Source organism: Lissotriton vulgaris, chromosome 10 (assembly GCF_964263255.1).
Source record: "Lissotriton vulgaris chromosome 10, aLisVul1.2, whole genome shotgun sequence".
NCBI lineage: Eukaryota > Metazoa > Chordata > Amphibia > Caudata > Salamandridae > Lissotriton > Lissotriton vulgaris.
The window spans coordinates 1,138,867,329-1,138,891,819 of record NC_141698.1 but is presented as its reverse complement, the minus strand read 5'-3'; the positions used below and the strand labels follow the sequence as shown (position 1 = coordinate 1,138,891,819).

Genomic DNA, 24,491 nt, shown 5'->3' with positions numbered 1-24,491 from the left:
TGAGGACAAAGGAACCTGACAAGAGGAACCACCACTGCACCCGATGCCTATGGCCCAAGTCTGAGCGGCCCACCGGCCCCAGCAAGTCCCCCAGCGCTCCAGAGTCCAAGTCCACCATGGGTTGACCCCTCCAGGACTCCCTGACGTCGCCTGCAGCCTCTACATGGAGACCTCCCCCAATCGCGAGTGGCCCGGTAAGGAGAAATCCGACCTCAAAAGACACCCCTGCATCCAGCTGCCCCGGAGAAAAGAACCCGAGGTGCACTTACGTCCTCGAGCCCTCAAGCTTACCTGCCCAGCTGCTGGTTCATCCTGGAAGTTTTCCTGGACCGAGCCAGCAGCCAGAATCCAAAACCGGCAACTCCAATTGAAAACAACAGGGCACCCGAAGCCAAAGCAGCACCCTGCACCCGGCCACCCCTGTGACGCTGTGAGTGCACCTTGTGTGCTAAATCAGATCCCCTTGCCTAAGGGATGCGGGATTAGAAATCTATTGAATGATTTATTGATTGATTGATAAGAGAGTTAAAGAGCCTAGGTTTAATTCTCAGAGGAAATGAGCTCAACATTCTGGGCAAGAAGCTGGGACAGCAGGAAAACACATTCACAACGGGAACGTCATGAAATACCAACATAGGTACATGTCTTCTATGCAATATACACAGTTCTTTCTCAAACAGCATTCATCAGTTGTACAGAGGCTATGCATTCCCTTTTACCACAAGAGTTCTGTCTCATCCAGTGCATACGTTTGGGCTGAAGGCTCTTGGAGTGGGAGGCAAACTTCAGCTTTGCTTCAAAAGTGGCTGGTACTAAATCTGACACCAAGATGCACCTGCATGTAGATTGCTCCCCCTCAATCCTCATCAGGCCTGCACCCCCCCTTCACCCAGTTCCAGGTGTACCTGTAGTGGGTTTGTGGCCATAGACCCCATTGAAGAAGGCAGGCATCCGAATACTTCCCCCGATATCAGAGCCCACTCCAATGACTGATCCTGCAGCTGCCAGGATACAGCCCTCACCACCTGTAGGAAAAGAAGGAAATGTTATGAGTCAATGAAAAAGAAAGCAATGCAAGAGAAAGATGCATTCAGCAACACACATGTAATGTTACTTACCTCTTGGGACCAATCCCATACTAAGCGCTGCTTCCGATCCCAGACTACTACACATGATGGCTGTCATAATCTAATCAAAGTTTCCAGGAGGCTGAATTCTAATAAATCTCTACTGTGGCCGATACGTGGGGGACCGGCCATGAGCGCCTTGAAGACAGAGGTGACACTGGCTACCACTGGTTTGAAGTACCTTGGGGAATACATCTCGAACACTCAATCAATTTCATGGGGAAAGAATATTGCCCCCATTTGGACGTGCACTCAGGCAGAGCTGGAGTCGTGGTCGGTATGCCCCTCTCTATACAGGGCAGATCAGCTATTTTCAAAATGGTGTCCCTTCCTTGTCTCCTTTACCAACTTCCGAATCACCCTTTCCAGATAGCGCCCTCCTGTTTCATCAGCTGAACTCCAGGCTCAGCCGCTTTCTGTGGCACGATCAAGCGGCTATGGTGTCCCTTAAGACATGTTTTCAATCGACCTATTGCGGGGATATCACGACCCCCGAGATCCAATCATACCATGCAGCTATCCACCTTTTAGTCCTAAACGACTGGTGGTAAGGTGTTAGCAATGATCCGGCATATCGGGTAGAGAAATGGTTGATGGGGACAAGTTGCCGCACCGGTTGCTCTGCATGCAGAGGGAGCAAAGCAAGCTACTGCCTGCAACTTGTGTTGTCTTTGGTGTGTGGACCGACTCGCTGTGTCGGGTGGGGTGGCTGAAGCGATTGACTGGAGAGACCCCTCTCTGGCTGAGTCGCCTCATGCCATAGGTAACCGAGCTGGTAGGATTTAAGCAATGGGACGCTATAGGTATATCTACCCTGGTTGACGTTATGCATGGACCCATTAAAATTATTTCAAGACCTCCGACTTGAGTACGACATGCCACATGCTCAATTTTACAAGTTTCTGCAGCTGAGACATGCCTTATCCCCATATATTGCTCGCCTAGACCTCCTTCCCGAATTAAACCCTATTGAGGTTAAAGTTTTAATGGGGGATCATAAAACCGCAAAGATTTACCAAACGCTAGTGACAAATCTCTCCATGACACTAGATCCCCTTTGTGAGAAATAGCAGACAGACTTGGGCTCCCTGAACAGTGATGACTGGAGAGAAGCCGTGAGGCCCAGAGATACGCCGCGATTGCATCCCGTCTTAGGCTTATTCAATTCAACTATTTACACCGCACCTATTTCAATAGATACCGGCTCTGGAGGGCGGGATTTATCAACTCTCCCAGGTGTCTCAGATGTGAGGCCGAGGACCGTACACCATTGCATACTGTTTGGAGCTGCGATTCAGTGGGTCACTTCTGGAGGGGGGGTTCTTTTGTGTCGATCTGAAGTGCTCAGCTGGGTTCTGCCTCATTCACCTAGGCTTGTTCTCCTGCATAATACGAATGAAATTGGGGGCAACATTTATAAAAAGGCATTTACTATTCTTGGGTCTTACCCTGGCCAAAAGGGATATTGCAAAGGCGTGGAAGGATCCGTTTTCACCCAAATTGAGTGCTTGGACGGCAGGTCTCTACTGGTGTATGGCACAGGAACAACCCATTTTAAAGCGCAATGTGTCCTCAAGAAGCATTTTAAAATATGGAACCGATTGGCGGACTATAAGGGCTTTGTATTGAAATCACCTCCGCCACACCCTGCCGAAATCAAAAATGTATAGTGACACAGCACAGGGCAGATTGGATGTACAGTTAGACATGATGTGGGTGGAGGGGCTGGAGGGGCATGCCTGGGATATTGTTTTACAGTATATGACACAGTGTTTTGAAATGTTTAGGGCTTTAGTTTTCAGGCCGAATGGTTACATTTTTTGTTTTACAACAATAATGTAATAGTCACCTGTTCAATATTTAATATATGGATACTTGTATGCTATAATACTTTGCTATGTCTGTAATTACTGTATCTGTTGACTCAATAAAAAGTTATGAAAAAAAAAGTTTCCAGGAGGCAGTTTCAGTCTCCATTCTCTTTCCTGTGCTGTATCATATTCTCTCATCAGACAGGTCATCACACTGGCCATTTACCCAACTTTGCCGTATCCCACCGGTTTCCTAAGTGCCTCTTTACTTGTCGATACCTTGTCCATCTGCCAAGAGAAGGCCGACTCGGAGAGTATTGAATAGTATAGGATATACAATTACTTGCTGAAGGTCCTGCACTGACCAACTATCTTCCCTATCTTGCAAACTTCCTTTGCTCTGCTTTATTCTCTCCCCTACAGATCTTGACCTTTTCACTCTGCCTAACCCACAGTATTACACACACCTTTCTTCCAAGTTGCACTATTTCTTTTCCCACACCCCACGCTACCAGGACATCTTTCACTAGTTTTTCCCTACAGCTTGCACTATTCCTCTTATATTTTACTGTTAAAAGACTTAACCCATTGTTTTGAGGTGCATATGGAGAATAAACTAATCCACTTTTATCTGGACAGAGGGTCAACTTACCATCCCAACATCTCCATGTGCCTGGATATGGATGAGTAAACACCCCCTTGTGTGGAGGTATGCTGGTACAACCGACACAACTTTTGAAGAAGTTCTGGGAGCCGACCTTACTCCAAAATGAAGAACACTGAATGGACAGTGATTCTTCAAAATCCTGAATCTTAGACAAAATCTGTGACTGGTGTGCACGAGGGCATGAAAATAAGCATCCTAGAATTCAAGAGCACACATCCAGGTCCTCTGCTGAAGATGTGGAAGCATTTGCTGAAGAGCCAGCATCTGGAATGATTTTCTCTTCACCCATGTTTTCACCGGCTTTCAATCCAAAATGGGACAGACATCTTTCTTGGAGTCTTAACTCCAGTAGACTCCTTCCTTCCATTGAAGTCAAGGCACTGTCTCCAACAATGCTGGGGCCTCCTGAACCAGGCAGTCCCACATTGGAGGACTCCAAACTTTCAGTGGAATCTAAGGGGAGACATGGAAACCCTGCTTTGGTACTAAATCTGCATAATATCTCGCACCCTCTTGTCTTTCATGAATTCTTGCCATGCATGGCGGGAGTTAAAAATACTCAAGCTCGATACTCAATGATGTGCTCATCGGTGGAGGCGGAATGATGGAAACACTGTTGTGTCTGGGCCCTTCTTAAAGCCGCGGAAGGATGTTGACCACTTCTTTGTGGTCTAGAAGACCAGTGGCCCGGAAAGGGCTGCTACGGTTTCTGCTTCAGCGGTTGCCTTTTCCAGGAAGGGATGGGGCAAGGCTATTAAGCATTGCTGGGCGGTGGATATAAAACGAATGTGAGGCAGCTCCTTTAAGGTCTCATTTATGATTTCAGTTTCTGGGCATGACAAAAAGCGACGGCCCAGTGAACGAGAACTCAAATAGTCTTTTGTTGTACTTGAGGGGTCGATGGTATCGACCTGAACCAAGAACAACTCGCAGTAGACTCCATGACTAGTGTCTGCAGTAGCCGGCCCGCAGTATCCCGGTCTGGATGGGTTAGGCTGTCTGAAGTCAACATCCCCTCTTTAATGATGGTCTAAGAAGACATCTCGTTTTTCTCTTGGCAGATACTCCAAGAATTGGGGCACAGAGTCTCAGAGAATGGTCACATGGATTTACGAGTTAACGAGCAATCAGCTTTTACAATATTTGCTGATGTCTGGCAAATCTTTCTCCTAAAAGCATCGCATCTACTGATTTCCTCCTCAGGTGGATTCAGTCATCGAGCCAGATGTGTTAAACATCTTTTGATGCCGCCGCCGCCACCACTAAGGAATTCACTAGTGCATACTGTTTTTTTTCCTAAACCTGAGCTTAGAGTCAGCGTTCTGAACTTTCCTCCAGACATCTTTTTACTGAATGATCAGAGAAAGAGTTTGTGAAGATATCCACCATAGGTCCCAAGAGTCCAGGAGCCAGTGGAAGGAGAGGCTGAGTCTTGTCTAGATGGTCTAAAAAAGAATGAATGAGATAACTTCAGGAGCAGGAGTCTGATATTTAGTTACTTTGCAGCCGTGCCGGAGAGCTCATGGGATGTTGCAAGATCATCATTAGGAGAGATCCCTAAAACGTATGAAACCTTGAAAAGTCAGTGAAAGCCACATCAGCCAGATGTTGAGCTTGATGGAGTCTGAATAGAAAGGGGAAGATCTGCAATGTCTACATCTCTGGAGCCTCAGGACAGCGGACCTCATCGTGTCCGCGACAAGAAACATGCTCTGGCTCCTCCTTCCACCACCTCTTGCGAGAACGCACAACTGGAGATCTTTCACTGACCCCTCGACAATGCTCAGCCAGAGGCCTGACATCATCCTGGCGAGGCAGTGGGGCAGACTCTGAGACCTCAGTAGAAGGCTGCAGAGGCCACTGACCCCTGCAGAGACCCTTGAAATGCAGGAGGATGGAAGTGACCATCCTGCTGGTGCCTCTGGTGGCAAAGGAGACAGTGGATAAAACTGTTCCAGGCCTTGCAAACAGATGGCAACATAGTTCTCATCAAACAGGGAGAGGCTCTGAGAGGTGCCTTGATGCCAACTCAGATATCTCTGAATCTCTTGATGCAATGCACACGATTTCTGCCCCTTAGCCTGGAAGCAAACATGTGCTCTGCATTTCAGCCTCTTATACAACATGTTTTGACCCAAAGTCCTGATGGAGTGAGAGTAAGGAAGACACCACAAAAACAGGGTGGTCATACTTCCTCAAAAGTTTTCGTCCACAGGCTTGGCATTTATAAAAAACTGGAATAGTAGCCAAACGCAATAAGGAGAAACACCTCCAGAGAATGGAATGGAAAAAAAGATGTTTTGCTAAAAAAAAATGATAAGATGTAGATTACATCGTTAGACTTCAAATGAAGCTAAAACAAACTCCACAAAATGTGGTGTTAATCACTAAAAATAGCTTTACATAAAGCAGGATTGGGTTCAGGACCATCCTGACTGCATAAAGAACCCAAACTGACTTACTGACACCATACTCGGCACGATGGGATGGTGCAGTCAAGGTTCTCAAAAGGAGCAATGTTCGATTTTACTGTTGTTATTGTTCTATATTGTTGCAACAATTCATATTTTTTTTTTGCATTGTTTAAACTAATTTAAGTGCCGTTTGTCTGTCAATGGTGCTTTTTGGGACTTTTTCCTTTTATTTGATTGGGCCGAGAAAGATGAAAATGTATTAAAAATTGTGTCACGGTTCTCACACCTATTCGGAAATATTCATCCTTTTATGAATATCGAAGGGAATCCCGTGGTGAAGAAAGAGCTTCTCTCTACCACGAACTATGTTTGCTATAGCACAATTATGATACAAGGTGGTCAGGGACGCACATGTCTGACATGGGACTATTGCAACAACATGCACATGGCCACCAAAACACAGATTACATACTAGAAAGGGTCCAAAACGAAGCATCCAGGCGTTTCATCACACTTAAGAAACAGATATTCCATTCTCTATTGTAACACAAAATGTCTTCTAGGCCCCAGCCTACTACCAACCTGATGAAGGTGCGAGAGACAAACACTCCGGTGGGATTTGCACGCTGAAGGGAAGGCGCAAGAGCCATAGTGGAAAGACAGTAAAGGCACAAGTTACAGAGCTCTCAAACAACTTGGACCAATCTAACAGGACCAAACCTTCAATGGTTCAAGCAAGACCCAAAGACCCCACTGCTCAGAGGAGCACTTTGCCAATATGGTGGTTACACAGACCACCTCACCTCCATTAACAGAAGAGTCTTTCTACTATCAACAGCTCAGTGTCAGTCAAAACACTTTTATTCGATTATTTAAAATCATAAAAAGACACAAATACAGACAATTCATTACACAAAATATACACACATTTATCAATACAGACTTTTAAAATATCGCTAAAAACATCTTTAGTAAGGGAATTAATCCACAAATCTAATCATAGGGTCGCCCTCCAATACAGATAAGAATCAGACAGGGACGTTCGGGGCAGATAAACTCTTCTTAATTCGCAAAGCAGCCACTAAAAAACTTGCAATATGGAATATATGGGGGGCACTACTTAACATCTGCAAATGCATAAGGGCAGGCCTAACCTGTGTAAAACCCGCCTCCCTCAAAATAGGTAACAGAAATTTTTTCTTAATCTCTAAGTAGTGCTCACAAAACATAATAAAATGTAAAGTGTCTTGTGCAGAAAAGTTGTCACACTTAAAGGGGTTAGAATTTTCTGGTGTGCCCCATGTTGGAAAAGAACCCAATGTCAAGTGTATTAGATTAAAGCGAAATCTGATCAGAAGGTACCGGTGGAAGGGCCTAGTCACCAGTTTCAGATAGAACTCAAGGGCAGGAGATGTCAGAAGTACATAATTAGCTCTAACTAGTGGTTTTTCAAATTCCTGCTTCTCCCTTTCCAGTTCCAACATGTTTAGGAGAGCAGTGTTTGTCCAGCTCACGTCCTCTCTCCTAATACAATCAGGGGAAGAATAGAGTGCGGGACTCCATAGTTTTGTAAACATTGTTTTAATGTAGGCCAACCACGGGATCGTGTTGGCTCTGTCCAGGGATAGACAATCCTTTAGGATTTGGTTTTTCAGTGAGATTTCATGGTTAAAAAGCCATGTCCTGAGCCAGCAAGTCAGTGGAGCAATTTTCATGATGTCTGTTACATAACCCAACCCCAATTCGGTATGAATTGAAAAGGTAGGGGTGGACTGTGGCACTGTCAAAAGTGATCTTAAACATTTGTTTTCGATCACTTGGATCTTATGTTGGGGTGTGTACCCCCAGATTGCTGAGCCATATGTGGCCATTGCCAAACATTTAGATTTGTACACTTTGATAATTGCCTCCATTGGTCTGGCCCCCAATCGCTTTGCAAAACCCATGAGGGCTCCCGTGTATCTGGCTACCGCATTACTTTTGTATTTTTGCTGTGGACCCTAGGTACCTTTTTTGTCGAACAGGACCCCTAAATATGTAAAAATAGGCACCCTACTGACCTCAGCACCAAAGCAGAAGAAAGTTTTCTTTATCTTTTTCCTACTCCCAGCTCCTACAATCATAACGTTGGACAGCTCAGTGTAATCTATCTGATACCACAACCGTGATGGGAACAAACGTGCTAGACTCGGAATAATCCAGCACTCACATGGAGCGGGCAACCCAACGAAAGGCAAGGATCCAAGCCATAGGGCTCAAACTGAATTAAAAAGACCAAATCTGCCGTAGGTCGCTTCACTTCTGGTTGTCTATCTGACCCTTGAAAGCTGTTTCCTGTGCTTTAACCTCACCTGGACTTTGGTAGTGAGCGGATTCCCTGCTGCTCCTTGGCGCCTCCCGACCGACACCTCGCCGGACCCGCTTCGCGGGTCCCGCAGCGTGCCATCTGCTGCCGGTGTCTGCTGGTCGGTGGAGAAGAGCGCGGGGAGAGGCGAGTTGACCAGCGGGGCTGCGAGCGCAGGCAGGGACTCCAGCATCCAGGAGCCCCTGCGCGCCCAAACCTGCAACACCTGGGCTGCTCTCCCCGCTGGCCACGCCCCCCGCCAACTGAGTGAAAAACGGGCTTCACTCTTGCCCCTGTGGGACCCTTGAAAGCTGTTTCCTGTGCTTAAACCTCACCTGGACTTTGGTAGTGAGCGGATTCCCTGCTGTTCCTTGGCGCCTCCCGACCGACACCTCGCCGGACCCGCTTCGCGGGTCCCGCAGCGTGCCATCTGCTGCCGGTGTCTGCTGGTCGGTGGAGAAGAGCGCGGGGAGAGGCGAGTTGACCAGCGGGGCTGCGAGCGCAGGCAGGGACTCCAGCATCCAGGAGCCCCTGCGCGCCCAAACCTGCAACACCTGGGCTGCTCTCCCCGCTGGCCACGCCCCCCGCCAACTGAGTGAAAAACGGGCTTCACTCTCGCCCCTGTGGGACCCTTGAAAGCTGTTTCCTGTGCTTAAACCTCACCTGGACTTTGGTAGTGAGCGGATTCCCTGCTGTTCCTTGGCGCCTCCCGACCGACACCTCGCCGGACCCGCTTCGCGGGTCCCGCAGCGTGCCATCTGCTGCCGGTGTCTGCTGGTCGGTGGAGAAGAGCGCGGGGAGAGGCGAGTTGACCAGCGGGGCTGCGAGCGCAGGCAGGGACTCCAGCATCCAGGAGCCCCTGCGCGCCCAAACCTGCAACACCTGGGCTGCTCTCCCCGCTGGCCAAGCCCCCCGCCAACTGAGTGAAAAACGGGCTTCACTCTCGCCCCTGTGGGACCCTTGAAAGCTGTTTCCTGTGCTTAAACCTCACCTGGACTTTGGTAGTGAGCGGATTCCCTGCTGTTCCTTGGCGCCTCCCGACCGACACCTCGCCGGACCCGCTTCGCGGGTCCCGCAGCGTGCCATCTGCTGCCGGTGTCTGCTGGTCGGTGGAGAAGAGCGCGGGGAGAGGCGAGTTGACCAGCGGGGCTGCGAGCGCAGGCAGGGACTCCAGCATCCAGGAGCCCCTGCGCGCCCAAACCTGCAACACTTGGGCTGCTCTCCCCGCTGGCCACGCCCCCCGCCTATCAAACCCCATCAGCTGAAGACACAAAAGGAGGGAGTTGTACCCGCTAAGCGGGAGCGAGCGGGAGCGCGCCGGGAGAAGCCCGGGACAAGGGCGGGACCGTCTGTGGCCGTCCGGGGCCGGAGGAGGCCGGGCTGGGCCACATCCCCTGGTTTCGTGATCCGGACGATAAGCCACCAGGACAATGGCCTCAGGTACTCGATCCTGTAAGACAAAGAAATCTGCTGGAGACGTTGTACTAGGTACTATGGACCAGTTCATTACTCGTGCAGTTTCCATAGTTGAGAAGGAGATAATCTTGGCAGAGCGAAGGTTATCACGGGACTCTTTGAGTATGTCTAACAAGCGCTCCTCACTGGGCGCCATTGCCCTAGCTGATAGCCCTGGTCAAATTTCCTCTACTCCTCTGTTGATAACTGAGTCACCTACTATTGACGAGAGAGTGAGTCGCATTAGGGCTAGCTTAGAAAGGGTAACCACTACAGCACCAAGTATTGTGCTTGACCCAACACACTCCTCTTCTTCTCTAACTAGTATTTCATCACCTGGAGCCCAGCTCCCAGAGCATAATTCTGAAATACTTGATACCCCGAGTCCCCCTGTGCTTGTTAGTGAAGCTGTGAATTCCCCACAAACTGCAGGCCATTCCAACATTAACACTCCTAGAGTAGCAGCCCCACAAACTGCACCTGTAGGGAAGCCAGCCCTAGGCATAATCTCCCAAAAAAAGAGAAAGCGCCCCGCTAGTCCCCGCAGGGGTGGCTCTCTAAAACCCCACAGCAAAGTTAGTAGGAACGTTATATCAAAAGGGGGCATTACCCCGAACCAGGTTCCTCACCTAAAACCCCAAACACCTCTTACCGGAGATACCGCCTTTGAGGGCAATCCTGGTCAAATGGCCCCTATAGATGCTAGCATTCTCCCCCAAGTTGAGAGTATTATTAAGTCTGTGGTGATGCCTCTTGTAGATAAGCTTGATGGCCTCACACGCAAACTAGCCTCACTTGAGCAGACAATGCTGGACAACTTCTATGCAGTGAAATCGTTAGTCAAATTTCACGCTAAATCCTATGCTGAAGAAAACAGTGGCTCAAGGAGTGGTGCTGTTCCACTGGTTCTTCCTATTTCTACAGCCCTCCCTGAGCCCTTATCTTCTCAAAAAAAACCCGCTGTGGTTAAGGCTCCTCAATCCCAACAAACCAAAACAGGTACCATTCCCCCTCCATCTACTCCTGCTCCTGAGTCTAGTGTGGTCTGTCCATTGAATAAACCCAGTACCCAGGCACCGAAGGTACTTAAGGTTAAATTTGCGGCCAATCCCAAGACAACTGTCCCTAACACCAAGGTAACCGGAGATACAGTGACCGGAAGTAAGGGTGTCCCAACCCTATCTCCTCCTACTCCTGTTACACAAGCCGTGCCCAAATCTTCAGCCATACCCACAGTAAAATCCCCGGCCAAGGACAGGGTAAAACGGCATACGCCAAATGCTAGCCTTCCCCCTGGCTGCAAGCCTTATGTGGTTATTCTAACAGGGGTTCCCGAGCTTGAAGAGGGTTCTTGTGAGTCTTACTCTGAACTCAAACACAAGACGCTCTCCTGGCTAAAAACTAATAGACCCCTCCCAGGGCACATTGACGGTAGAATAGTCCTCGTTCGACGCGTGAGTTGGATTGGTAATAGACGCAAGGCTATTACCGGGGACTGTGTGCTGATCAATTTTAATGACCCTAGAGCAGCTGGCATGATTTGCAGCCAACAGTCGCATAATAATTTCTGCGACATACAAACTAGGGACTTGGGGTATTTCTATCATCCGCCCCCATTAATGGGGCTTAATAAAATTTCCCAAGATGGGGGGAGAGGCGTATGGTTCCCTCATTACCCAACTTTGGACCCTAGAGCAAGGGTACGGACTCCTACCCAACCACCCAACCCAGAGGGATGGGGCTGGTGACTTAAAGACTCGGTGGCAAATAATGTATCCGCCCAGAGGATTAAAACAACTTGTACAGTAGGGGAGGTACCCTTGACTAATATTGTTGTGCACCAGCCCCCGCCTTCCCCAATTTCACCCATCCTTTCAGGCGAGGGGTCAGTAAATATTGAATTAGTGGACGGACCTCAAACACGGGGCACACAGGGTGGGAATAGTGGTTGCAATGAGCGTCAGCACTACGCACATTTGAAAATCATTAGTTGGAATGTGGCAGGCTTAAGTAGCAAGCAAGATGTTCCAGACTGGGTGGCGCTCGTCGAGCCTCACTCAGTTTGCGCATTCCAAGAGACGTGGTGCGTAGAACCAAGGCACCGAGTAGGCTATGCTACCTTTTTTGTCCCGGCAGAAATCCCAGCTTCGGGAAGAGGTCGCCCATATGGAGGTCTCTTGGTCTGGGTAAACATCATGTTGGGATGGAGGGTACATCACCACCCCCAAAAATCTCCAGATCTGATGCATCTTACTGTAACCTGTAACAGGAGTGCAAAAAAACTGGAGATTATCAACATCTATACACGAGGGACCTCCGGGAGAGCTTTGTCACCAACGCTCTTGGACCTGGAGGCAGCCCTGGGTGAGTGTAGTAACGATTCCTTAGTTTTGGTTATGGGGGATTTTAATTGTACATTCGAGCCCTTGTTGCCCGATGAATCCCTAGATTTATATGAAGAAGATTCTAGGAGAGGTGTCCCGTCACTCGATCTTCCTATCATAAATAGTTGGACCCCCAGAATCATTCAGTTAAATTCCCTCACTCTAGAGCACGGCTTACGGGCAGCCAATGGGAGGACCCCCTCAGATCTAGTGGGGGCTCACACATATAACAGGATCGGCCACTCTTCCCGGATTGATTATATTCTTTTAAACTTTTCTTTGTGGGCACATATGAAGGACATGATGGTCCTACCCTCTTTGGATAGTGACCATAATGCGCTTTCTTTAACCCTATCAATCTGGTGGAAAGAGAATACCATAGGAAGCGGAAACCATGACGCACTAGCGATAGGGCAACTGGGAAAGGTGGTTCCATCAAACTGCCTAAGACGTCTGAAATGGGACAAAGTGGCAATAGATGAGGAGAAAATGGCATGCATTAGAGCTGTTACCTCTACAGCCTGTGCCATTTTGAAAAGTCAGCCTATTTGCCCAAATCAGATCACAGCATTGTTCTGCGAGGTTTCATTGTCAATTGGGGACCTTTTCAAGGCCAAAGTAAAAAAGGGAAACCCAAATCGTGATAATCGGCAGGATAAGCCAGGATGGTACTCAAGGGAGTGTCGTGCCATGAAGAGAGCCCTGATATTGGCAGTGAAAAGCGGAGATGCCGCCCTAGTAGCTACCAAACGGAAGGAGTATAAAAAGGAGCTCAAAACAGCAAAGACAGACTGGGAAGACAAGTATTGGCAGGATCTCCGAACTGCCAGCATGGGAAAAAATGCAAAAGGTTTTTGGGACTTAATACACAAGAAAAACAGACCCCTCGACACAGTCATCACGTGTAACATAACCGAGGATCAATGGTTTACACACTTCTCGAAATTGTACACGGCAACTGAGGTAGAAGTATTGGATTTCGCCCTACCGCAGTCCTCTGGAGTGGGGGATAGTCTCGATGAAAGTCTGTTTACCAAGAAAGAAGCGGAAGGCGCAATAAAATCCCTCGTCCCGCGCAAGGCGGCTGGCCCCGACGGTCTTCCGGGTGACCTGCTCCGAGCTGACCTAGAGGATTGGAGTACGCTGATTTCATCCATTTTGAATGCAGCTTTGGCGGGTGCTCCTTTGCCTGCCTCTTGGATGGCCGCCGAAGTGGTCCCCCTGCACAAAAAAGGTTCAAGAGAAGATCCAGGGAACTACAGGCCAATTAGTTTGATTGACTGCTCACAGAAAGTTGCAGGCAAGGTTTTGCTAACCAGAATACAGCAATGGGCAAATGAGAATAGGATCCTCTCGGATCTCCAGGCAGGGTTCCGAGCTGGAACCGGAACAATTGAGCAATCATTAAGGCTCCTTATGATTTACTGGAAGGTCGTCACGATTGGTAAGGGCACATTATATCTTGCTTTCATCGACCTCCGGACGGCCTTCGATTTGGTCCCAAGAAATAACTTATGGAAGGTCCTTAATGATCTTGGTCTGCCACCTTACCTGCTTTATTTGGTCATGAAATTTCATGAAAACAACTATGCCCAAATCCGCTGGGGTCCCAATGGCCAAAAGACACGAAGAATAGATGTGAACAGAGGAGTGCGGCAAGGGTGTGTCCTAGCCCCAACACTCTTTTCGCTCTATGTTAACGGGGTGGTGGACCACCTGTCTAGGATCTCAGCAGATACCCCTCGTTTGGCAGGTCGTTCTATCCCCACCCTGCTTTTTGCGGACGATACTTTGCTCTTATCAAAATCGCCAATGGGCCTACAACAGCTTCTTCTAGGCTTTGACGATTTTTGTACACAAAGAGGACTCAGTATAAATACAGATAAGACAAAGTACCTCATTTTGAATCCCCCGCAAAAACTTGGTCCTCCGCCAACACTGGGCTCCGTGGCATTGGACAGGACCAAAACCTTTGATTATTTGGGTATTAGGTTGGTGGATTCCATGAAATGGGACCAACATTTGCTCAAAATGCTGTTAAACTTAAAAAGAGTAACCGGGATCCTGCTAAAAGAGCAGAAAGCAGCCTCAACTAAACCCATAGCCGCAGTTTTGGACATCTACACGGCTAGAGGAGTAAGTGCCGCTTTGTACGGAGCGGAACTATGGGGAATGACGAACTTGAAAGACCTTACTCGAGCTGAGAACTCCTTCTTGAGAAGCCTGATGTCCCTTGGCCCTTCTGTCCCCATCCTGCCTCTGCAATTGGATATGGGCTGTCGGGCTATTGAAGATCTAGCGAAGTTACGCCCTTTGCTCCTGTGGGCCCGCATATGGAGAGTCCCTGAACTCTCAAGTTATGCGGATGGTCTACGTGAGATATTAAGATCAACAGGGTGGGCGAAAATAAAGTGGCTAACGGATGTCAAAGCTTTACTCAGCAATTTAGGGTTGGAAGAAGCATGGCACCAACAGTCAGCTCCGCCAAAATCAACAATAAAACGGCTCTATTGGAACTGGGTGTCAAATAGAAGGTTTTCTTCCACCTCGATTTGTAAGTCGACAAAAAACTTTATGGAGTCCAAAGATTCTCCTTTTAGAGAACTGTATTTGGACATAATCTCAGCCCCCTGGGAAAGGTCCTTGTATTTTAAATTTAGAATTGGCCTCCTCCCCGTAATGGAATTTACTAGTCATTGGAAAATTCCATACCAGACTGCTCCGTGGTGTCCTTTTTGCCCACAGCGTCAAGAATCCGTCCCCCACTTTTTATTTGAGTGTCCTGCATATAGAGTTCCACGGTCAAAATGGCTAAAACCCATGTGTCGTACCCTGGGTACTAGGCATTGTAACGTGGCCTTAAGGATCCTACTCTCCGACACTCGCACTTTTTTCGCTTGTGCCACCTCGAAGTACCTTGGGTGGGCATGGCGAATTCGGTCAAAAAGACTTAGGCAAATTGTTTAATCGCTTTTTTAATTAGGGTATATTTAATTCTGTGGTTTTTTACTTTTAAATGTATTGAAATGAATTTTATTGTATGTATGCTTTTTAAGATATTTTTATATGTCGAAATAAAGCCTTTTTGACTTGACTTGTATAGTTGAAATGCCCGGAATCCAGGATCTATGGACAAAGTCCTCTCAAACCTCTCGATTTAGTCTTTTGCTCTCGCGCCAGGCTCCAATCACATTGACGGGCTGACGGCAGAAAATATCAATCAGAGATACATTTGTCAGGTCTTCAAAACCAACACACAGATACTAAGCAGATTTGTTTTAGAAGAGTGCAAAGGTCATCAAGGAATACATTCAGCATTACATCTTTAACCAATCTGGAGATGCACCAGTGGATCTGTTCAGAACCACTGAAAACACAAAGTGCTAAGATATCACAGGCCAGACTCTCTCAGGAAAGCACCTTGGATCAGTTGATGAGACTATGGGTGTATGCTTTTCTACAAAGTCCTTCCATTCCAAAAGACATCATTAAGCGGAAACATGCCAAAACTCGACTGAGACAGAACGCTCCGGAGTGATCATGGCAGTGGTGGTTCCCATAGCTGCTCACCTTTCCAACGAACCACAAAAGAGACTGCCTTGGTGACAACATCTCTCTGCCACATCTCAGGGCAAGATATTGCATTACAGCCAAAGTCAACCAAATGTAACAGCCTGGCTCCTGAATTCATCAAGTACAGTCTTTTAAACCTCTCTCCTGATTACAAGGGAACTCTCAAGGAGACAGAAAGTTCATCTATAAGTTCATTGCAGGCTATCAAGTGGAAAACGTATCTGCTTGTGGTATATTTAAAAACTGACCCATGTGAAATGCCAAGACCTGGTACTACCTCGCCTTTTGTATGTAGCTAGACCTTGCTTGAATTTAACCTCCAATAAAGTTCACTTAGTATTCATCGAAGCGTACAGTAGGTCGTCATCTCTGGTATCATTCTTCAGAATCCCAAATTTAAAGGATTTCTGAGAGTTCTCCAAAAGTGATATTCCCAGGTACACCGGACTCCTCCATGGGAAGTAAACATATTGCTCGCTAATGTTACTCACCTGTATCTTCATTATTGGTATCTTTCATGTATTCTCATGCTTGATCATTTTCCGATGTTAGGGTGGGAACCCTCGGCAATCAATCCTAACACAGTAGTATTTCAAAGCAGCAATTGGCATTGAAAGCAAGCGGGAAACATTCACAGATCACAGTTGCCCATCCATCTTAGCTTACGATCCAGGAAGTCAGAGGGTTTGTCAGATTCTCATCCCTTGTAGCGGTCTTGGAAGTCTCATGACCAGGGAAACAGGTGGGTGCATGTGAGTCTTTGAACGATATCAATGCTGAAGAACTGAATTATAAGTAAATGTTTCCTTCTCCAGCACAGGGTCCTTCGTGGATTCACATGCTTGAAGCACGAATACCACAGCAGCACTTTATATGCAACAGACGCAGGAATGAGGCTTACCTCAGCATAAACCACCCCACTGTGGTGTCATCTTTGGACTGGACATCAGTAGACACCTCTTGCAAGCATTACTGTCTGGAAGACCAAGTTCCCACCTGAAATGTCCAATAGAGGCACCTCAGCGAAGAGTGCAGTCATGGCAGCCATGCCTCTTGTTGAATGCGTCCCTACTGTGTGCTTCAGAGAATGACGGAACGACTGGGGAAGATACATGTTTTTAGGCAACTTGGTATGCTCCAGTCTGACAATGAGCAGCCACTGTAAAAGCTTCCGTAATGAACAAATATTTGAGCTCTTTCACAAAAGTTCTTTGGTCTATCCTTGGAGAACTTTAGACATTGTTTGAGGTCCTAAGAATAGGGTGATCTTTCTGCGGCCATAGATGGGTGCTGAGAAAACATTGGCGAGTGAATTTCATCATTCAGGCAAAATGCCTACTCTGGGGCTATATCTGGGATTTGCAGATAGAAAGGCTTTGTTCCTAAACAATTTTAGGTATGGGGATTTTATAGAAAATATCTGATTTTATTGATGCATCTTGCTGGAGTGATCGCTAAAAACAAGGCAGTCTTCCATGACCGCATTAGAAGATCAAGAACCAGCGGAAGCTGTATAGGTAATTCGAAGAGACAGGTCTTGAATCCTTTCTGAATTGGTGCAGTGTCGGACTTCGTTGGATGTGGTGGGGGAGCTTGTTCCATGTCTTGGGCACGAGGTAGGAAAAGGATCTGCCACCTGCTCCGGCCCTGTGGATGCAGGGGACCATGGCTAGTGCGAGGTCGGTGGAGCGGAGGTTTCTCTTGGGGCATGGAAGGAGATTAATTTGTTGAGGTATTGGGGTCCGGTGTTATGGAGGGCTTTGTAGGCGTGAGTGAGGAGTTTGAAGGTTATTCTTTGTAAAGATCCAAGGAAGCAGTTGTAGTTAAGATGATTTATTGAGCAGCACAGCATCCAGTCCTGACACAGCAGGACACAGGTTACAACTGACTAACAGTGGAGAATGCTGTATGAGCAAAGCTCTGTTAAGAATGCAGAGTTAAAAGGAAACATAGCATGGCTCATGCAGTTAAAGTGGTACAAGCATAAATAACATAGGCACTTAAAAGTAACAGGATATAACACACCTCCCTCATTAAATGAAAGTAACAGGTGTAAGGCTGGAAGAGCTACAGACAAAACATAAAAAAAAAATCTATACAAAATCTTGCAAAGAAACTGGTCTTCTTCTGATTCGCCTATCGTCTTTGATCCTTGAAGCTACAGAATCAGAAAAGGAATCAGACCCACCATCAGAAATGTAACCTCTATCAGTAATGGCATGAGGTTGGAATTTAGACACATCTTGAGTAGGACATTTAGCAACCCTGCTTGAGTTCCAAACCTTGCCATCCTGAGTAACAACCGAGTTACTGAAAACTCTTTTGATTTGAATAGGTCTGCCAAACTTACTCGTACCTTTGGTGACTAAGAAAGGTTTTAAGATTCTTACCCAATCACCAACACACAAATCATGCTCTCTTGTTTTCCACTTCTTATTGTACCAAACTTCAGATTTACTTTGTTTCCCACTTACTCTCTTTGCAACTTCTTTGACGTCTACATTATTTTGTACCAGAGCTTCACATTTTTCCTTGAACCACCAAGGGCACGTGTCTGACGCAGGATCCCTACCTTTGAGTAGTTTGAACGGACTAATCTCAGTAGTGCTATGAGGAGTTATACGATAAGTCCAAAGTTTCTGTCTGATACGGTTTAACCAATCCCCTTTCTCTTTGATGGCATCAGAGACAAAACCCTTTAAAACACGGTTGAAACGCTCAACCTGCCCGTTCTCATGTGGCTCGTAAAGGGATGTACACATGTGTTTGATGTTGCAGGATTGTAAGAACAATTTCATTTCAGCGGAGACTAACTGCACCCCATTATCAGAGACCAATACCGAAGGACAGCCTTCCCTGGCGAAAACTTCTTTAAAAAAAGAAATGACAACTTCAGAAGTGATTTTGGCTACAAATTTCACTTCTGGCCACTTAGAGTGGTAATCCACGATGACCAATGCAAAACGTGAACTTTCTGGCAACACTTGGAAGGGTCCTGAAATATCAAATGCTAACTTGCTCCACGGAAATTCTGGCCATTTCACTGTCTTAAGAGGTGGAACATGTAATTTTAACATCTTGTCGCTGTTACAGCACTCATTGCATTCTCTGACAGTACGGTCTATGAATCTATCCATTCCAGGCCACCAGAAATGTAACCTTATAATACGCTTCATGGCCGAGATTCCCGGATGGGTCTTGTGTGCTAATTTGAGAATAAGTTCTTGCACCCCACTTGGTGGAATACATTTTTCGGATTTGAAAAACAAATCACCTTCACACCATAACTCTTCTGCTATGTTGTAAAATGGTAGCAGATCATATTCAACATTATTCTTGCTGGGCCAACCTTCTAGAAGGTATTTCTTCAGCTTAGCAAATTTCTCATCCTTATTCTGGCATTCTAACCAAAACTGTTCAGAAATATCTTGATACTGGGGAGATACTAAATCTGTCAATCCTAACACAAAATCAACTTCAGAAAGACTATTCACATTGTCTACTTTACTTTCACACGGAAGACGTGACAAACAGTCAGCAGTGACATTTTTCTTCCCTGGAATATATTCAACCTTAAAATTGTACTCCTGTAGCTTGGATGAAAGACGTGCAATCCTAGCTGTCGAATTCCAGCCACCCCCGGCTGATAGGATATGCACCAAAGGTTTGTGGTCCGTTCTTAGAATAAACTCACTGCCCCAAATGTAAATCCTATAGTGTTCAATGGCCCACACACAAGAAAGCAACTCACGTTCAATAACCGCATATCTGCGTTCAGTTTCACTCAAAGTTCTGGAGGAGAAAGCTACGTTCCATTCTGCAACATCATCAGTCTGAGATAGCACACACCCAAGACCGTACAAACTTGCATCAGTGGTGATGATGCATTTTTTCCCAATTCTAAATGGTTTCAAAGTCGGGGAATTAACAATATCATGTTTGATATCTGTAAAAGCTTTTTCCTGTTCAGTTTCCCATACAAAATCGTTGCACTGTCTTAACAGTTTTCTTAAGGGTTCCATCTTGGTGGCAAAATTCACAACAAATTTACTATAGTATTCACACATCCCGGAGAAAGAGAGAAGTTGTTCCTTATTCTTTGGGGCTGGAGCACAGAGGATGGCCTCAACATTAGATTTTTTAGGAACAAGACCTTCCCCCGACAAAGTGTGACCTAAGTATTCCACCGACTTCCTAAAAAGTTTGCACTTGTGTGCTTTGAGGGTAAGGCCAGATTTTTCTAATCTTTTGCATACAATACTTAAATGTGAACTATGTTCGGCCTCATTTTTTGAAAAAATTAAAATGTCATCCTGAAAGCATTTTACGAATTTATCAAGGTCCCTAAAGATTTGAAACATAATACGTTGGAAAACGGAGGCAGCGGATGCTAATCCAAACGGCATCCTTCTATATTGAAATAGTCCCATAGGGGTAATGAAGGCTGTATATTTCTTGGAATCTTCAGTAAGCTCAATTTGATGATACGCAGATCTAAGGTCCAAGGTGGAAAAGATCTGCGCACCATCAAACAAGGAAACTAGCTCATTAATATTGGGGAGTGGATGACAGTCTATAACAATATTAGAGTTTAAAGCCCTCAAATCAATGCAGACCCTCAATTTCTGGTCAGGTTTGCGCACCAAAACGATGGGCGAAACCCACTCTGAAGATTCAATGGGCTCTATAATACTGTCCTTGAGTAGGTCATCCAACATTTCTTTTAGCTCATCCCTAACATTTAAAGGAACTCCCCTAAGCTTTTGTTTGACTGGGACAGCACCCTCCTTGAGAACAATTTTGTGTGCAAAATTTTCCAATCTTCCTAAACGGTCACAGAAAACTTTATTGAACTTTTCAGACCATGAAATAATTACATCATCCTTTCCATTAACATCAGAAACAGAGTTGATCATATCTTGTTCACTACAAAGAGAGATGGGATCCTTGGCACGTGGATTCAACGTGATGCCAAGTTCCCATTGATCATGCCAACCCAGAACATTGACTCCTTTGATAGCTATATAAAGCTTAATTTGAGCTGATCTTCCTCTGAAACATAAAAGAACATCAAAGAAACCTTCAATATCGATGGTATTTCCATTGAAACTTTCAGCTAAAATGTCTGAAGGTTGTAAATCAGAAATATTGCAAACACTTGTTAACTTTTCGTTAAAATATTCTTTGGTAATAATTGTCCATGGAGATCCTGAATCTACCATAAGTTCAATAGCAATACCTGAGACATGAAAAGTACATTTGGGAGATTTCTTAGTGGTTGATCCAAGAATAGAAACAACATAGCCACGTTCAACTTCATGTTGTACTTCAACCACCCCAACGGAAGATACCTTTGTGGAAGAGGGAGTGACAGATCGTCCAGAACGAGGTTGAGAATTGTACCTCCTCTCTCTACATACATTGCTGAAATGTCCTACCTTGTTACAAATATTACAAGTTCTGTTTATGGCAGGACAGCCCTGAAAAGAGGCTATATGTGATTTACTCCCACATCTGTAGCATAAAAATGATGAACTATTAGAATCAAATCTTCTATTACCAATACCCACAGTATTTTTAAATTTAGATTGGAAAGGAACAACATTTTTTTCATCAACTTTGGATTTAACAATACACACTTCTTCTTCAGTGTTGGATTTAACAGAGTGAGAATTAGATGTTTGTTTCACAACAATATTCATCCATTTCTCTGACATTTCTGTAGACTTAGCAATTGCTATAGTTTCTTCCAGATTAGGATCACCTATACACCAAAGCTTATCTTGAATTTTTTTGTTTTTGACATGGACAATGATCTGATCGCGAATCATTTCATCTGCCATGGCACCAAAATTGCAATGTAAGGTTAATGCTCTTAGAGAAGTAAGAAAATCATCAAAGGATTCCTCTTGTTTTTGTGCTCTAGTATAAAATTTAAAACGATTTAACGCAATGTTAGCGGTAGGCTTAAAGCGTTTTTCCAACCTACCAAGAGCTTCAGTGTAAACGTTCACAGAGTCACCACTACCACTAGGCACAGAAAATTGAGGCAAGGTCCTAAAGATTTCCTGACCCTCAGAGCCTAAACAATGTAACAAAATACTTTTTTTCCTTTCTGAACCCATACGCTCTCCATCAATAGCTTTCATATAATTGAAAAACTCCTCTTTCCACCTTGACCAAGGCAACGGTGGATCACCCTTGACTTGTAAAAATTTTGCAGGAGGATCAAACTGCATGTTGTTAATAGTAAAATAGAATAATAAATTGAACAAATGAATAAAATGATAAAATAAAAAAAAAATGAAAAAAAACACAAAATGTAAATATGCAGAAAAGGTAAAAGGTAAAATGTAACAGTACTTATGCCAATTGAAGTCAGCGTAGTCAGTAGCTTGTCAGTGGAGAAGAGGCGAAGCTGTGGCTTAATAATGGTTGTGGAGCGCTTGGCAAGGTAAATAAACAGTGTGAATTGTAATTAAGAGAAGCGCTAATATAAAGGGCTAAAAACTAGATAAAATCAAAAAGAAACGAAGAAAAACGATGACTGGAAAAGGTTCCTTCGTGAAAGTTGATCGCCGTGTGAAGTTGCTAGGCAACGAAGAAACAAAATGGAGGCACGTGATGTAGCGTGCGTGTAGACGTCCAAACAATGCGTGCGTGATGACGCGAAGACGTTGTTAGCAGATACAGACCAATGATAGCGTGGCTGGTAACGCAGGGTGATGACGCGGAGGCGTTGCTGGAAGTTACGGCCCAATAGTAGCTGGTTGCTAAGGAGCGCGTAGAAAGCTGAAATGACTCCGACGATGTTCAAAGCGTCATCGCTAATTATCCAATGCGATGACGTGTGCGTTGGCAACCAATGCGTTGTCAAGGAATGAGGCAATGACGAGTGAACGTTGTCAAGGCAGCAGGAACACTCGTGAAGAAGTCGCGTTGTCAAGGCAGCAGAAACGCTCGTGAAGCGATCGCGCTATAAAGTACCAGCTTGAAAGATGCCAAAAGACATTTAAAGGTCAGAAAAGGAAAATAAATGCCACAAAAACATCCAAATTGCAGGGAAACGTTGGTAGAAACGTTGGTAGAAGCCAGTAGGTAGTGCAGGATGTCTTGGGTATTTTCAAAGCAGGCAGATCAGTAGAATTTTGTAAAAATAAGTAAAAATATCCACAAATGGGTTCAAACTCCGCTCCTGTGCTGTAGATGGCTGGAGTAAGGTTGTCCTCGTCGCCAATTTTGTAAAGATCCAAGGAAGCAGTTGTAGTTAAGATGATTTATTGAGCAGCACAGCATCCAGTCCTGACACAGCAGGACACAGGTTACAACTGACTAACAGTGGAGAATGCTGTATGAGCAAAGCTCTGTTAAGAATGCAGAGTTAAAAGGAAACATAGCATGGCTCATGCAGTTAAAGTGGTACAAGCATAAATAACATAGGCACTTAAAAGTAACAGGATATAACATTCTTCTTTCGATGGGAGCCAGTGGAGGTCGCTGAGGTGTTGGGTGATGTGGTCATGTCGTGAGATGTCGAGGAGAAGTCTGACTGCAGCATTCTGGACGGTCTGGAGTATGCAGAGGAGTTTTTTGTTGATTCCGATGTAGAGAGCATTGCCATAGACCAGCCTGCTGGTGATGAGTGCGTGGGTGACGGTCTTCCTGGTGTCAGGGGGGATCCATTTGAAAGTCTGCCGAAGTATGTAGAAGGTGTTGTCCCATGCGGAGAGGGTGGAGCCGAGAATGAGGACTTCTGTTTTCTCTGAGTTGAGCTTCAGGCAGATGCCACTGATCCAGGTTGTGATGTCTTTCATCCCTTCTTGGAAACTCCGCCTGGTGATGTCGGGTTCCTTGGTGAGGGAGAGGATGAGCTGGGTGTCGTCAGCGTACAAGACTATATTGAGTCTATGTTTTCTGACAAAGGTTGTTAAGGGGGCCAAATAGACGTTGAAGAGCGTGGGGCTGAGAGAGGATCCTTGGGGTCCTCCGCATCTGATCTCTGTCGGTTCGGAGAGTAAGGGCAGAAGTCTTGTTCTTTGTGTTCTGCCTGAGAAGAAAGATCGAATCCAGTCTAAGGCTGTTCCTTGGATGCCGGTTTTGTGGAGTCTGGCGGCTAGTGTGTGGTGGGAGACGGTATCGAAGGCTGCTGAAAGGACATTGATCGAGGAGGGCGCGGATGTCATCGGTGATGGCTATGAGGGGGGTCTGGGTGCTGTGGTTGCTGCGGAATACGGATTGAGAGGTGTCTAGGATGTTGTTGGTTTCTATGAAGTGTGCTGGCTGGGTGTTGATGACTTTCTTGATGACTTTGCCGCCGAAAGGGAGAAGTGAGATGGGCCTGAAGTTCTTGAGATCCATTGGGCCTGCGGAGGGCTTCTTGAGGAGGGGTTTGACTTCAGCGCATTTCCAGTCGTTGGGGAATGTGGCAGATTTGAAGGGGCAGTTGATTGTTCGCCGTAGTTCCGATGCGATGGTGGTGGCGGCCCAGTAGAAGATGTGTGGCGGGCATGGGTAAGTAGGTGCTCCAGGGTGGATGCTTTCCATTGTATTTGCGGTGTCTTCTGTGGTGAGAGGGGTCCAGGTGAGGAGGGTCTGTTGGATGGCGTAGCTGAGGGGAGGAGGGTGTTGGGGCGGGCCGTGATCTTGGTCGTTGAAGTTGTCGTAGAGCATCTTGATCTTGCGGTGGAAGGAGCTGAGTTTGTTGCAGATGTCTTGA

At 46.0% G+C, this 24,491-nt stretch overlaps 1 protein-coding gene across 1 annotated transcript in view; it reads right to left on the bottom strand.

The window, feature by feature from the left end:
* FAAH2 (fatty acid amide hydrolase 2) overlaps positions 1 to 24,491 on the bottom strand; it is a 153,714-nt gene that overhangs the window by 100,326 nt on the left and 28,897 nt on the right. The window contains exon 5 of the mRNA XM_086942244.1: positions 906 to 1,025. Within this exon, the coding sequence (XP_086798370.1) occupies positions 906 to 1,025 (120 nt within the window). The remainder of the gene's footprint in view (positions 1 to 905; positions 1,026 to 24,491) is intronic.